The sequence below is a fragment of the Suncus etruscus genome, chromosome 15 (genome assembly GCF_024139225.1).
Source record: "Suncus etruscus isolate mSunEtr1 chromosome 15, mSunEtr1.pri.cur, whole genome shotgun sequence".
Lineage (NCBI taxonomy): Eukaryota > Metazoa > Chordata > Mammalia > Eulipotyphla > Soricidae > Suncus > Suncus etruscus.
Window position 1 is genome coordinate 78,073,726 of NC_064862.1, and position 16,878 is coordinate 78,090,603.

The 16,878-nt window shown below is 49.7% G+C and overlaps 1 protein-coding gene across 1 annotated transcript in view; it reads right to left on the reverse strand.

Annotated features, from left to right (window-relative positions):
• SDK1 (sidekick cell adhesion molecule 1) overlaps nt 1-16,878 on the reverse strand; it is a 456,939-nt gene that overhangs the window by 48,459 nt on the left and 391,602 nt on the right. The window contains exons 7-9 of the mRNA XM_049788197.1: nt 6,752-6,860; nt 6,176-6,366; nt 3,295-3,378 (exon numbers count right to left, since the gene is read on the reverse strand). Coding sequence (XP_049644154.1) covers nt 3,295-3,378; nt 6,176-6,366; nt 6,752-6,860 — 384 coding nt within the window. The remainder of the gene's footprint in view (nt 1-3,294; nt 3,379-6,175; nt 6,367-6,751; nt 6,861-16,878) is intronic.

The window sequence follows — 16,878 nt, forward strand, 5'->3', positions numbered from 1 at the left end:
CGTGTGAAGCCTCCTTGAAGTGTGGGGTCTGTCCCATAGTGGCTGAGACTGAAGGCACATGCAGGTGACGGAGGGCCATGCCTGGCGAGGCCACGCCAGATGACAGGCTATGTATGGGGCGTTGAGTCAGAGCAGCAACAATAACTGATCCATGGATCTCAGACATAGCTCTGATGTTATGGTCCAGTGCTGACATCACAGCCAGCTCTGAAGTCATGATCCTCATCTCTGGCATCACAATCCCCAGCTTTGACATCATGACCCTAGCTCCGATGTCACAAACCTTAGGTCTGAATCACGACCTCTAGTTCTGACATCACAACTCCAGCTCTGATGTCACAATCCCAGTTCTGACATTATAGCTCCAGCGAGGACCTCTGATGTCATGGCCCCAGCTCTGACATCATGATCCTGCCACAGGGTTGAGAAACCTGCCCTGCTTTGCCCTGGGACATGCAGCTTCAGGGGATCCCAGGACAGATTGCATGCACCCTGGTCTATGGGGATACAGGGTTCAGGCCGCCTTCTCTTTCTGACTGGGAATGAAGTTAGCTGAGACCCACCATGGCCAGTTTTGTGGAGAGATACACGCTGTGGGGTTAGACATGGCCCAGGCAGTCCCTGAACACACACACACATACACACACACACAGAGTTAGTGTTGCAGCTGTTTGAGCCTGTGGCATCTCTTTGGCCCTGACTGCGGCTCCTCTCATGCCTCCCATAGACACTGTGAAGACTTACTTCTAGGTAAGAGTAAAAAGCAGCTCACACAGAACTGCTGAGAGACACTGGATGGGGATGGAAAGTCTTGTTGAGTGAAATGAGTCAGAGGGAGAGGGAAAGACATGGAATGATCATACTCATTTGTGAAATATAAAAAAGATAGGATGATAATAATATCCAGAGATAATAGAGATGATGGCTAGGAGGACCAGTCTATGTTAAGAAGCTTGCCACAAAGAGTGGGGGAGGGCAATGAGTGCAGAGAAGGGTCTATTATGACAATGATAGTTGGAAATGATCACTCTGGACAAAAATAGGGTGCTGAAGGGAGGGAAAGTGATAGGCATGATACACCTTCAGTAACAATAGTGCAAACACAGTGTCTAAAAGGAAAAAAAGGGAGAGAGAGAGAGAGAGAGAGAGAGAGAGAGAGAGAGACAGAGACACAGAGGGACAGAGTCAGGGAGACAGGGAGAGACAGATAAAGAATGACAGCAATAGAGAAAAGAGAGACAGAGAGATGTTTGCCTTGGAGGCAGGTAGAGGGGAGAACAGGAGGGAAACTGAGGACATTGGTGGTAGGAAATGTACCCTGGTGAAAGTGTTGGACATTATAGGACTGAAACTCAATCTTGAACAACTTTGTAACTATGGAGAAAAACCAACTATATTATGATCAACCTTGTAATCATGGTGCTTTAAATAAAGTGATTTAAAAATATATCTTAAAAGAAAAGAGTGGGGCCCAGAGAGATAGCACAGCGGTGTTTGCCTTGCAAGCAGCCAATCCAGGACCAAAGGTGGTTGGTTCAAATCCCGGTGTCCCATATGGTCCCCCGTGCCTGCCAGGAGCTATTTCTGAGCAGACAGCCAGGAGTAACCCCTGAGCACCGCCGGGTGTGGCCCAAAAAACAAAAAACAAAACAAAACAAAAGAGTGATAGCACAGCAGTAGCGTTTGCCTTGCATGTGGCCGATGCAGAGATAGACCTTGGTTCGATCCCTGGCATCGCATATGGACCCCCCCCCCCAAGCTAGGAGCGATTTCTGCATGCATAGCCAAGAGTATCACCATCACCAGGTGTGGCCCAAAAACCAAAAAAAAAAAAAAAAAAGAGTGACTTCAGTGAGAAAGAAGTGTGGCAACAGGCGAGGCAGTGGGAGGAAGGTGGGGGGGTGCTAACAAGGGTTGCAGCAGGGCATGGGGCTGGGATGAGTGAGGGATGAATGTCCAAATCCCTCCAGCCTCTGGCTTCCTCTGAGGCAGTGCTGTGAGGAACTGGTGTTCATCCAAGGGGAGTGGAACTCCATGGCAGGGGCCAGCCCCATTCCCTAGAAGCCCTTTTGCCCTTGGCTGCTGCTTCTTGGCCCAGAAGATGAGCAGGACCCCAGCTGATCACAGAGCAGAACACTGGGTCCAGTGCTGTCCCATGATGCCAAGGGAGACTCCAGGTCACCTACCACCCGGGAATGAGGGAGGCCCTACACAATGCTGAGCTGGCATCTGGCTGCCTGTGGACTGGTTCCCACCTGCTCCAATTGAGACAAGATCATGGTTCTGGGGGAGCCTGAGGGTCCCAGGAGTTATCAGTCACTGTTGTCACCTCCCTTGGAGGTAGAGAAAGGGCCCTTTCAGGGTGTAGGCTCCAGAGCACCCCTCTTCTTTGTTTCCAGACATCACCCTTCCTGGGAGGGTAAGCTGGGGGCAGGGGCCTTCCAGTGCTGCTGGCAGAGCAGAGACTGTGGGAGACCAGTCATCCTAGGGCAGCTCAGAGAGACGACCACCCCTGTGCTGAAGGGGTGGGGCAGGACAGGGGGGAGTGGGACGTGGTTCACTGGGACTGTCTCTGCCGCCTCAGTCCAGTCCTGATATCATAGCTCACTGTTGATATCTCAGCCAGCTCTGAGGTTATGATCCTCAGCTCTTTTTTTTTTTTTTTTTTTTTGGTTTTTGGGCCACACCCGGCTATGCCTGGCTATGCGCTCAGAAGTCGCTCCTGGCTTGGGGGACCATATGGGACACCGGGGGATCGAACCGCAGTCCGTCCAAGGCTAGCGCAGGCAAGGCAGGCACCTTACCTCTTGCGCCACCTCCCGGCCCTGATCATCAGCTCTTATATCACAGTCCTCAGATATGACATCACAGGTCCAGTTCTGATGTCACAAAATCCAGGTCTGATGTCATGACTCCTACTTCTGACATCACAATTCCAGCTCTGATGTTATAGCCCCAGAGAGGACATCTGATGCTATAGCACTAACTCTGATGTCATGGCCCCAGCTCTGACATCATGACCCCTCCACAAGAAGAAAACACTTGCCCTGTTTTGCCTTGGGACATACAGCTGCAGGGGGAACCCCAGAACAGGTTGCATGTGCCTTGCCTGCAGAGAAGCAGGGTCCAGGCTTCTGTGCTGCTGCTCCCAGGGGAAGCAGCATCCTACTTTGAGGGGCAGGAAGGAGAAGTTCAGCAGGCTGGGGTAGCCCTGCACTGCCCTGAAATAGCCCATACAGCTCCACACAGCCCCACACAGCCTCTCCCCACACCCTGCAAAGACCCTCAGCTCACCCATTGCTCGGCAGGCAATGTCCACGTTGTCTTCCACTTTGGCCCAAATCCGATCTTCTGGTTCAGTGGTGAAATATGGGGGTTCTTCAAACAGAAAAGACACAACAGCCCTTAAGCAAAAGAAGTGGATTCCAGAGACCCTCCTCCCCAGTGCCTAGAAACAGGCTGAGCATCCTTAGAGCACTATATAGGGCCAGAAAGCCAGCACAGGGGATAAGGCACATGCTTTGCATGAGGCTGAACCAGATTCTATAACAAGAATCACTTATGACTTTCTGAGTCCCACCAGGGGTGATTCCTGACCCCAAGATTGGGAGTGAATCCTGAGCACCACTGGGTGTGGGTACCTGATGCAACACACACACACACACACACACACAAACTTGATTTAAAAGCTGGCTGCTTCCATTACACAAATGCAGAATCAGAGAGAGGCCAAAGCATTGTCCACTTGCAGGTTTTGGAGCCAATTGTGACTAGTGCCCAGGGGCATGGATCAGGGCGAGTTTCACAGAACCCTGAGAAGAATGAAGCCCACTGGTACATAAGGCTTCTGTCTTTTGAAACATCACAGGCCATGCAGGTCTGTTCACCTCAGCATCTGAACAAACACTAGTTTAGAAAGCGCTGCCCAGGCACGTCCAGCAAAGCTGGCTGGGTCCAGGCAGGCAGGAAACCATGGCCTGTTGGCACCTTGTTTTGGCCACACCAATATCTTCACCCAAACAGAGGCCTGAGACTTCAGTGGAAGGTGAAAACACAGCTCGAAGGAGAGATGGGGCCTCTGGTCTTTGGAACAAGATCCGCCCTCCAGATAGTCTACAGAAAATAGGGATTGTGTTCAACAATCCATTTCCTTAGAGAATAAGCGGCAATATTTCTGTGAGTTTATTCAGCAGAGATTCAACAGTGGCACAGCCAAGTCTGGCGAGCGCCGAGGTGCCGGTGATTTCATTATCAGGATAACAAAGGGCTGTTGTATTCCCTCTCGGTGTGGTAATTAATTTCTGGGCGCCGACTTCCACAAGCGCCTGTTTCCACGGAGCTGGGGCTGGAGACGCAGAGCAAGGCTTGGCGGGGCCCCTGCGGTGGGCAGGGCCTGAGGTGGACCAGGCTTGGAACTTGCCAGGGGAGGCACGACAGAGTTGATGCTTGCTGCAGGGAAGGGACTTTGCAGACGGCACCACGAGCTGTGTCTGCTGATCCTAACCTGGTGAGGGTGAATTTGCAAATCCAGCTGCCCAAGGTAGAAGCCGCACAATGTGTATTTGTCACACATTGCTCAGAGAAGCCATGTCAGGATCCCTCCCTTCTGCCAGTAGGCCTCTGTTCTGTTCAGTCTACACTGCCAGATCCCACTGTGAAACGGGAGTCTGTCGGCAAGCATGGATCCCTGTGCCCTTACTGCAGGGATGAAAGGGTCTTCTCTTGTGCAGTTACCTCCCAACGATGCTACTGGAGATGGCTACTTGAGATGGACAGAGATTGGCTGTGGACATAACACACATGGAGCTCCTCTGGTGTGTGTGTGTGTGTGTTTGTGTGTGTGTGTGTGTGTGTGTGTGTGTGTGTGTGTGTGTGTGTGTGTGTAGGGGGCCTACTGGTACAGAGAGAGGGAAAAGGATGTAGGCTGGCAGCTACAAGGCTGCTGCACAATAGGAAGCTCGTCTTTTGATGGCAATTTGCCCTTGCCATTTTCAAGGGTACAAGCAGGAGGCAGGGGCAGGGGACAGGGTTTTGAGGCTGTGCTCCACTCTGGTCACAAGTTATGCGCATTTCTCCATTCTTAGGGTCATTTCACTGGAGAAATGGGAGATGAAAGAGGTGATTGGTGGGGCTGGAGAGATAGCACAGTGGTAGGGTGTTTGCCTTGCATGCAAAGAATCCAGGATGGACGGTGGTTCAAATCCCGGCATCCCATGTGGTCCCCCATGCCTGCCAGGCGCAATTTCTGAGTGCAGAGCCAGAAGCAACGCCTGAGCGCTGCTGGGTGTGATCCAAAAAACAAAACAAAACAGAACAAAAACAAGAAAGAGGTGATTGGAGGAGTGACTATTTGGGGGTTGGAGGAGGGCACACACCCAGGGCGCTCAGGAGTTACTCCTGGCTCTGCACTCAGGAATCCACTCAGAATGCACTACTGGCAGGTTCAGAGGACCCTAGGGGATGCTGGGGATAGAACCAGGGTGGGCATGTGCAAGGCAAACACCTTCTTCTATGTGCTATCTCTCAGGCCTCTGGAGGAGTAACTCTTGATGGTCTGCTCTGATTGGCGCCCGTTGATGGACTCTGTTGATTGGCTTCACCAACTAGCCGCAGATTAGCACTTCTGATCAGCTCTGCTAAGTGGCTCCGCTGATTGGCTCTGCTGATCAGCTTTGCTGACTGGGAACTCTAGTTGATGCTGCTGATTGGCTTTGCCGACTGGCTCTGCTGATTGGCTCATTCCTGGCTTGACTTGTTCAGTCTGTGCAGCCCTGTTGGACCCTCTCCTTTGCAGTAGCCATAGGCCAGAGAGGCCACTGAGGATGATCCAGCACCACCTCTGACCCTAATGCCCTGGATCAGGATCCAGACACTGCCCACCACGGTGCCTGCGCTCCTGACCCTCCTGCTGGACACCTTCTGGCCTACACTGGGGCAGCAGTTCGTCTTCCCTCAGCTCCATCACAGACTTCTTGCACATGGCACCATCCTGGCTGGGAACTGACTCTGAACATGGTCCCATCTTGGCCCCTGCACAGAGGGAGGCCAGGGGAACACACAGGCCCCTAGAGAAGGGGACACATGCCCAAGGTCCACCCCATTCCCAGTTCTGGGCCAGAAATGACCCGGGAGGCCCTTCCCAGGAGGCCGAGACACTGGAGGGCTCCAGAGTTACCTATAAGCGACAGGAAGGCCTGGGCCTGTGCAGGCTCAACTGAGCTCCCAGGCAGAGCCGCCTCGCACTCGTACAGCCCCATGTCAGCTGCTGAGGGGCCGCTGATGGTCAGGCGCCTGCCCAGGCTGTGCAGCCCGCGGGTCACTGGCACTCCATTTCTCCTCCAGTGCACGCTGAGCTCCTCCACTGGCCTGTGGGGACAGAGGGTGGGAGAGGGATACACGGGGTGCATGGGAGTAGGAGGTCTATAGTGTCAGGAAGCAGGGTAGGTGACTGGCCAGTGGCCCTGGGCAGCAGGGAATGGGGGGGGGAAGCTTCCTGTGACCACAATGGCCAGAAAGAGGATCTCATCCTTGGGAAAGCTTGGTGCAGAAAAACGAGGGGACAGGGCTGATGTGGGGGTTCAGGGCCTGAGCATTCAGAAACCAGGTGTTGGATGTGGGGTTGGCTCTCTCCCCCACAGCTGCTCCCCTGAAGAAAGTGGACATTGCCCCAGACACGGCTGTAGAGGTAGCAGATGGGATTGCGGGACCTGCAGGAGGCTGAGATGTTTCTCTTGCAGGGTGCAGCACAAACCTGGCACTGGCGATGCACTCCAAGGTCACCTCACTGGATCCTGTCACCACGCTGGAGTTTCTCGGGGGCACCACGATCACCGGGGCCATGGTTTCGGGGGTGCTTGTTCCTGCAGGGAGAGAGCAGATGCCACTGAACTTTCTGGAGGGCAGATGAAGGGGAGGGTGCTGGGCATGATGGAGCAGAGCCTATCAGGCTACCTGTATGGCATCAACATGTTTCAGTGTTCCCCAGAAGAGCCTTCTACCTGCCATGGACCAGTTGGGGATACAGGCTCAGGCTCTTGCTGGGGCTAATATGGTCCCAGAGGCTCTGGGTCTTCACACCAGGCTCTTCCACTGTGCTTCATCTCCCCCATTGCTGTGTTCCTTCATACACAGTGTTTTGGGGTATCATCCTTGGAGCAAACACAGTCAAGAAGCCGAGTGCTCAGCTCCCTTTCAATCCTCTTTCTTTATGAGAAAGAAGCTCACTGAATGTGGCTTGTGAGTGTCGAACTATGAATAACTCAGCACACGCTTTGGCTTACGGGGGAAAGACGCATAGATGATATTTTTGGCCACATTCTCTGAAATGCTTCTGATACCTAAATTAAACCACTCACACACTGTACACCTGGCTACTGTTTATTCCGGGAAAATGAAGGCTGAGCAAACATTTCTAGGGCAGGAATTTTAGTCAAGTGAAGAGACTGGAAGTAGGGACTGGAGTGACATTATAGTGGGGGAGATCCCTGGAATTACATAGAATCTCCTGAGCACTTCCAGGAGTAATTCCTGAGTGCAGAGCCAGGAGGAAATCCTGAGCACCATCTGGATGTAGCTCCCCAAACAAAACAAAACAAAAAACAAAACAGACTGGTAATAAAATCTAGGATAGCAAGTGTGAAATGTCTGCCTGCAGGTGGCACTGCAGAGTTGGCACCATGGGCGCTGAATGAACTGGCACACGTAGGATGTCGGGCTCAGAGTTAGCAGTGCAGAGGGTACTACAAGGAACCTAGGGACAGTAAAGGACAGTAAGGCAACCCTCAGCTCTGAGACAAGGTTGCATAGCTGGGACCTACTGAATCTTTGTCTGATCAGGGTTTAAGAACAGAAAACACAGAGATAGGACCAAGGTGCAACAAGCTCTAAAATGATGGGGTCCTCAGGCCTCTTAGAATTATGGGTGCTGCTGTGGGTCATCCCTTCCTGACAATGGGGGGCTGGCAGATGGCAAAGGGAGGAGGGAGGAGCACTGAGTCCTTCAGGCGGGGTACAGGGCAGCAGCGGCATATCTTTCTCTATACCTGGAGAGTGGCTGAGGAGGACTGAACTGGGATTAATATTTGCAGAGCTTGGTGAAGCACTCAGCTGGCATCTATCTCTGCAGCCACAGAGGCAGTGGGACACTGGGCTTGGCACCTGTCACGTCCAGGACACACAGCTGCCTGGCTTGGGTGTGCACTGGCTCGGTCACAACACAAGGTGGCTGGGCCCTATAGTGGTTAGCCCTTCAGAGACAAGGGTACAGAGCCCCACAGAACCCTATGAGTCCTGTAGAATTAGGGTGTGACCTTTAATAGGGCGACAGAAAGGGCTGCATTCCCTGTAGCAGGCGTTTCCCAAGGCCCAGCTCTGTCCCTTGCCATGACCTAGGCTGTTCAGGGTCCACGGCTGGTGACCAGGCTCCTGAGCCCATAAATGGAAGAGGTATGCAGAGACACCCTAGAAGAACATGTACTAGAATGGGCCTTAGACTGTGGCCTGGAACATGTCCTAGAACATGTTCTAAAATATGTTTCTAGAACATGAAACCTTGGGTCTGAGGGACTGTGTCTATAGCAATCAGGGCAGTGTCTGTGGAAGGGTGGGGCTGACTCCAGGAAAGGGCAGGTAGCAGGAGGCCAAGATGGGTCTGGCACATGCTAGAGAGTGACAGGGCAGGCAGGTGCTTATTGTTAGTGTTTTGTTTTGGGGCCACAACCAGTGACACTCAGGTGTTACTCCTGGCTATGTACTCAGAAATTGCTCCTGGCCTGGGGGACCATATGAGATGTCGGGCATCAAACTGAGGTCTGTCCTGGATCAGCTACATGCAAGGCAAACACTCCTATCACTTTGGCCTCCAGGCAGATGCTAGATAGGTGACAGGAAACATTTAGGGATTGGTGCTAAAGAAATAGGACCCAAAGCCAGCAAGGTGGAAATTCACCCAAAAACTTGTTAGCGCCCCCCACCATGTTCCAAGCCCAGACCAGGTGCTAGAAGAAGCTCAGAGCTTGGGGCAGATGTGCAGTGGAACTCTACAGGTATGGGACAGAGACTCAACAGCTTAGCTGAGTGACTGAGAGACCCCTGTGGAGACTCCACCTCCCTCAGTATGGTCAGTTTCTTCCCCATGGTTGTACAAGCCCTGATGTTCCTGGGTCTCCACTGCTGGGGTGGAGGGGTAGCTACCCTCACGCAGTTGTAGAAGGAGAAACCAAGGGCCATGGAGTCAGACCTTCCATGTCGCATGTTCTTGCAGTCTCTAGAAGGACAAAAGTGTCGCAGGAGAGGCGAGTTCCAGCTCCCACCAACACCTTTCCTGACCTCCCTATTTCTCCCACACTCCTGCGGCTCCTTTTTATTGAAAAAGTTTCATCATCACCCCAAATCCTGTTTGCCTGAACAGAGGCAATGAACTCACATTCATCACATTAACTTCCGAGAAGGTTTTTAATTAAGTCACAGAATTCAGGGATTTTTAAGCTAAATAATATTAGGAGTGCACCATGGGGAACATTGGGAAGAAGGAAAGATGGGCTCAATGATCTAGAGAATTTGGGTCCCAAACCTGCATGCACAGGGACTACCAGGCCTGCAGTCAGCCCAGAAAGATCTGGAATCAGGAGACAAGTTACACGCAGGGGCGCTGCCCGACACCTCGAAGTTGCATCATTAATTGCGATGAATGCTCCTAATTGCAAGTCATGGAGCCTGTCGCAGAAACAATGAGCTGGATTCATTTTTCTTTTTTGGGCTATACCGGTGGTGCTCAGGAAATACTCCTGGCTCTGTGCTCATAAATCATTCCTGGCAGGCTCGAGAGAACCTATGGGATGCCGAGGATTGAACCTGGGTTGACTGTGTGCAAGGCAACCACCCTCCATACTGTGCCAAGGCTCTGCCCCATCAATGTGCCCATTTCTGAAGCTGCAGCTCAGAACAGAATTCGTCCATGAAGGTTCCTGCCTGTCCTGAACCCTGAGGCTCCTCCTGAACCCTGAACCCATTTCCATGGGTTCCTCCATGCTGGAGGACTGTGGGCAGAGCCAGGGCTGCTCTCTCTGGGGTTTGGTTTGTGAAATTGTGCCACTAGCAGGTCTTTGTAGATAAAGACCCAGCTGGTTTGGGCTGCCCCTCTCTACAAGTTTCCGGGTGAGAGAATGTCTGGCTGCAAGAATTCCTTTCCCTGTGACTAACACTTCCCCTTCTAACCAGACTCTCATGAGTGAGAGACACGTGGGGGCCCCTAACAATGGGCCTCAGGACCAGAGAGTGTGGACACGAATCTAGTCCGGGAGCAAAGGGGCTGTCTCTTGTCTGAAAAGCACCTGAGGAAATTTCCCTATCAAACGGCTCGTATGCATCAAAAAGTCGAATCAAATAGCAGCGGATTGTGAGGCGTAGGATGGAAATGGAATCATCTGAGAGCACAAAGGGTGAATTCAAAATGCAGCAGAAGCCCAGGAACAGACGAGATGGGTTGGGGATCAGATCAGCACGTCCAGCGGGAACTGAATCTTTCGTACAATTCGGAGAGAAAAGAGCGAGCAGAGATGAGATGAGATGAGATGAGGGGCACGGATCAGGCATAGGACATCCCAGGGCGGGACTACTCTGATCTGAAGCCTGTGAAAGGAGCAGAATTGCCCTAACTGGGACCCTTGAGGGTACCCAGAACTCGAGGACAGAATGGCTAGGGGAATGCCTTTGGGTAAAAGGTAGAAACTCTGGTCCACTGGCTTGGTCTCAGGTCCAATCTCTGAGTGATGAGCATGACAGGTGCCCAACCACATAAGGTAAGAAGGAAGAATGAGGGCGCAGGGGCCCCCTGTGATGGGGGAAAGCAACAGGGGACAATGAAAACCTTCTGGAACTGAATGTGCATGATGGCCACAGGGTAGAGAAAATCAGACACTATAGAAAACCCTAAAGATTGGGGCCGGCGCGGTGGCGCTAGAGGTAAGGTGTCTGCCTTGCCAGCACTAGCCTAGGATGGACCACGGTTCTATCCCCCGGCGTCCCATATGGTCCCCCAACCCAGGAGCAACTTCTGAGCACATAGCCAGGACTAAACCCTGAGCGTCACCTGGTGTGGCCCAAAAACAAACAAAAACAAAACAAAACAAAAAAAGAAAACCCTAAAGATGATAAACAAGCTCCTAGAGACAACAGATCTGTGTGGTAAAGGGACAGACTACAGACTTAACATGCAAAAGCTCATGGCTTTCCTACATGTGAATTAGGAAATAGAAGAGAGAGGTATTAAAAAAAAACATTGATAATTGTGCTTCCAAAAATCACGTACCTGAGAATCAGTCTAAGAGGTGAAAGATCTGTGCAAAGAAAACTACAAAACACAATGGAAAAAAAAAGAAAAGAGGACACGAGGAAATGAAAACTCAACCCACCAGCTCATGGATTGGGAGGGTTTGTGTTGTCAAAAGGGCAATTCTCCCCAAAGCATTGTACAAATTCATTTCAGTCCCCGTAAGGATACCCATGACATTTTCCCAAAGAAATAGATCAAATTCTCCTGAAATTTGTATGGAATAGTAATTCCTCCCAACCCCCCAATAGCCAAAGAAACCTTAGGACAAAGAAGATGGGAGGCATTACTCTCCTCAATTTCCAATGGATGCCTGATGAGGTCCCAGGGGTGACTCATGTGAAGTGGGAAGCAGAGATGGCAGTTCCGAGAAGGGAATCTACCACTTTTTCCCCACCTCTGCTACCCTGGGGGTAGCTGGGTAGAGCAAAGAATGATCTGGTCTGTGGTGAATTTTTCATGGCACCCACAGGTAAGTCCCACCAGCGCTGGTAGGCAGCCATCAAACCACACCTGACGTCCACTTGTTCTGCACCACCTGAGTCTTAATCCTGCCACCTAAGAAAGATTTCTCCTGGGGAACCACAGACTCAGACTGGAGCAAGGAATTGCTCTTTGCAGGAAAAGGAAAGTCAGGTCTAGACCTTACACAGGCCTTTTGGGTCCTTTGCCTTCCCTCACAGACAGGAATTTCAGGAGGGGATGAGCAGTAGAATAAAAACAGGTGTTATTTGGAAGCACTGAGGAAAGGGAGGGAGAGGATAAGAAAGAGATTAACATGCTGAATGCAGAGCTCAGGCTTCTCCAAAGGCAGAGAGAGGCCCAGAGTCTGAAATGCCATCTCAGGAGGGGAGATATGGGGAACATGTGTGTGCAGATATCACATGCATTGGCTGGAACACACATGTGACTTGTTCCTTTGTTCCAAGTTGACTTTTATCTGGGGTTTTGCCCAGGTAAGAATCCCGTTGTTAGGGCGGTTGCCAGTATTGGTGGGGGAGTTGATGGTCTTCTCTGATTCTCTGATGTTCCTTTCTTGCCCTTTGTTCTGGCTGGGGCTTCTCCCAGTAGGGGGCCCAGTCTTCAGTGGGTCTGCAGTGATGTCTGGTGAGACTTTTTACCAATGATGAAGTAACTCCCCCAAATCCTATCTCTGGGTTTTATTACATCTTAAGAATTCATTGCCATGAGGGTTTCCTTCCTGCCTGTCTATAGTTTCAAAACGATGCTTTGAAGTAACAGTCATTAAAACAGCATGGTATTGTAATAGAGACAACCTGCAAATCAATGGAATAAAACTGAAAACCCAGAGACAGACCTCAGATATATGATCAGTTAATCTTTGACAGAGGAGAAAAAAAATGAAGTGGAGTAAAGAAAGTTTCTTCAACAAATGGTGCTGGGAAAACAGGTTGGCCACATGCCTAAAAAAACAAAACAAAACTCAGACCTCTTTCTAATACCATGCACAAAAGACAAATCAAAATGAATCAAACAAAAACAAAAACAAAACTAAACAAACAAAAAAAAAAGGGGGGGCTGGAGTGGTGGTGCAAGCGGTAAATGTCTGCCTTGCGAGCTAGCCTAGGATGAATCGTGGTCCCATCCCCCGGCATTCCATATGGTCCCCAAGCCAGGGGCGATTTCTGAGCGCATAACCAGGAGTAACCCCTGAGCATCACCAGGTGTGGCTCAACAAATGGATTAAAGACCTATATATCATATCTGAGTCCATAAATTAGAGAGAAAAATGTAGGAAGGAACTCTCCATGACATTGAAACTACCGGCATCTTCCAGGATGAAATGCCACTGACCAAGCAAGACAAAGCAAAGATAAACAAATCACTACATAAAACTAAGAAGTTTTGACACCTGAAAAAAAAAACATAAAGACTAGAGTACAAAGTGCATGGAATGGGAGAAATGATTTGCCCATCACTCCTGTGACAATGGTTGTTTAATACCCAAGATATATAAAACACTGGTAGAATTCTATAAGAAAAAAAATCCAACCCTATCAAACAATGGGGAGAAGAGATGAATAGGAACTTTCTCAAAGAAGAAATACAGATGGCCGAAAAGCATATGAATATAACATTTTTTATCACTAATCATGATAGAGATGTAAATCAAAACAATGAGATATGATCTCACATCACAGAGACTGGCACATATCATAAAGAACAAGAACAAACATAGCTGGTGCAGATATGGGAGAAAGAGAGCCTCATTCACTGCTGGTGGGAATGTTCACTGGTCCAGTGATATTCAGGGGTTACTCCTGGCTCTGTGCTCAGAAATCATTCCTGGCAGGCTTGGGGGACCATATGGGATACCAGAGATTAAACCTGGGTCAGCCGTATTCAAGGCAAACACCCTCCCCATTGTGCTATGGCTCTGTTTCCCATGCATTTATGCTTTATAGGAGAATTCCCAACTGAAAATCATGTTTCAAGAAGTACTATGGGGTGACTTCGTTATGTTGACAAGGTTCTGTCTGTCTCCATACCTCTACACATTCTGTTCTAAAACATTCTTAGTTCCCAGAACCTCTGGGTTCTGGAGTTCCTAGTGTGGGCATTGTGCCTCCCTTCCCTACTTGTGGGTTCCCCTCTCATCCCTTTGAGCCTTGTTTCCTCCACACTGATCCTCATTTTCCAGGTTTGTTTTACATTTTTTTTTGTGTGTGTGTGTGGTTTTTGGGTCACATCCGGCAGTGCTCAGAGAAACCTCCTGGCTCCATGCTCAGAAATTGCTGTTGGCAGGCACGGGGGACCATATGGGAAGCCGGATTCGAACTGATGACCTTCTGCATGAAAGGCAAATGCCTTACCCCCATGCTATCTCTCCGGCCCCCATTTTTCAGGTTTATACCTGTTATATTGAGGGGCTTATTTCCCTTCTTCCCACCCACCCACCTACCCATCCTCCCTCCTTCCCTCCCTCTCTCTTTTGTTGGGAATAGCTCCCAGCATGAACTGATCTCGATTTTGTGCTGGAGTCACTTACATGGGAGCTGACATTTGGGCTAGTCCCTGTTTCAGGCAGGAGGCAGAGAATGGCATAGAACTTCTGGGCACCTGAATTGGGGTTTTCTGTTCTCCTGGGTTTGTATCTAGGAGCAGGTCTGCTAGGTCATAGTGTAAGTGCTGGTGGGGAGCCAGATGTGGGTTTCCAGTACAGCCACTTGACTGTCAACCTCACTGGCTGATGATGCTGGCCCCTCTGGCCAACACCTGAGATTTTCTCCAGAAACAATTGAAACAGCGATAGTCAGTTGAGCAGGTGTGAAGAGAAGTTTTTGGTTTTTTTTGTTTTTTTGCAAGTCCCTAATGGTGGACAAGATCCCACTTCCTCAGCTGCTCCTGGCCTTGTGTTTCTCTTAAGAGAAATTGCCTAGTAAAGTCCTTTGTCTACTTCAATATCAGGGTATTTATTGTTACCACAGAGCTGTAAGGACTCTCTCTCTCCTAGACAATAGGCAAATGTTTCCCTGTGTTCTGGGGGCATATGCATATTTTTGCAGGAGGAAAACAGAGAAAGGATATGTCAGAAATTTGTGAATATGACTATTTCGGGGTGCGACTGAGAATGGGAACAAAGGATAGGAAGGGGTGCATTTCTCTGAGCATAACTTTGCATGCATTTTGGACTTTTGAACAATTGGGATGATTTATGTCTCCCCAAATCCATGATTAAGTCAGCAGTGACACTATGATTGGCTGTGGCAGAAAAGAACCTGAAGGAAACTGACAGCAAATGACAAAGAGGCAGGAAAATCCGTAATTCAAGAAAGTTGGAAAGCCACTAGCTGACAGTGACCCTTAATTTTAAATGGAGACCACGAGAGAAACCTTGATGCTACAATGAGACTTTATAGCAGGGGCGGCTTTACTAGTCTAGTTTAAACACATTCTGGGAAGAATGAGAGGCTGGAATAAGTGAATGACCAGATTAATGTGCTGGGAATTGAGGTTCTCCTGGAGGGAAGCCTGTGAACTAGAACCAGGGTTAGAGGTACAGGCATGGACTTGTGAGTGAAAATGTGTGAGCGTATGTGTTTAGGTGTAGAAGACTCATGTAGATGGTGTGTGCATGCGCCTATGTGCATATCTATGGAAGTACACGTTTGTTGTGTACCACATATGTGTTGGGTGACTCTGCCTATGTATATGTGTGTGAGTGCATATATGGTGTGTCAATGTGCCTGTATGCTCTATGTGTGAGTCTGTATAATATATGTGGGAGTGTATGTAAATATGTGTCTATGTTAGTGGATGTATGTACATAGATGCTTGACTGTACTTGTATATGTGGGAGTGTATGTGTCCTGTCCTGCGGAAAACCATGAACCTAAAAGTCGGTACTTTCAGGGCTGAGCTAAGGAATTGACATGGCTTAAAGATGGAATTTCCTAGAAGCAAATCAACAATCTAAATAAGCCAATATGGAGGAGACCAAGTACACATCGTCCGGGAGAAAGTCCTTTTTACATGCAGATGAACAGTGTCCGGGGAAATAAAACTGTGTTTATGAAAACACATCCCCACAGGCCTGAGTCGCTAAGACTTAGTTGACAGTTAAGGGACACGATGTCTTTAACATCTTACAGCAAAAGTTCTAAGGAGGCAACTTTCTCCTACTCAGCCGTCAGACAGGAGAGCCTAGAGGCTGCTCATTTGTTTCAGCAGTGATTATGTTTTTAGGAACAAAAGAATGGAGAAAACAAAGAAAAGACAATCAAACAGCAAAAAATATCTGCCATAGGTGATGTTTGAAGCCAGCCTCAAGGCATATGAAGACTATGGCAGGGGCCCCAATTATGGCCTTTTCTGGTCATTTCCACTCACCCACTCACCCATACCTTCATCCATCCACCCATCTATCTAGCTCCCACCCACCCCACCCATCCTGTCATCTACTTATCCATCCATCCACTTAGCCACCCATCCACTCATCAAATTACTCAGTCCCTCACCCATCCATCCATCCCACCATCTACCTATCCACCCACCCACCCATCCATCCATTCATCCATCCATCCACCCACCCACTCACCCATTCATCCACCCACCCACCCACCCATCCACCCACCCATCCATCCATCCACCCACCCACCCATCCATCCATCTACCCAGGTCCTCACCCATCCATCCATCCATCCCACCATCCACCTATCCATCTACCCACCCATTCTGTCCATCCATTTACCCACCCACCTATCCATTCACCTAACCACCCACCCACCTATCCATCTACTCATTCATCCACCCATTCACCCACCCATCTACCACCCATCTATTACTCATCTACCCATCCATTCACCCATTCACACACTCACCTATTCATCCATCCACCCATCCATCCATTTATCCATCCACCCATCCATCCATTTATCCATCCACACATCCATTCTTCCTTCCAACCATCCATCCATCCATCCATCCATCCATCCATCCATCCATCCATCCATCCATCCATCCAATCATCCATCCATCCATCCATCCACCTATGATCTACCCAGATTCCTACCCATCCCACCATCAAC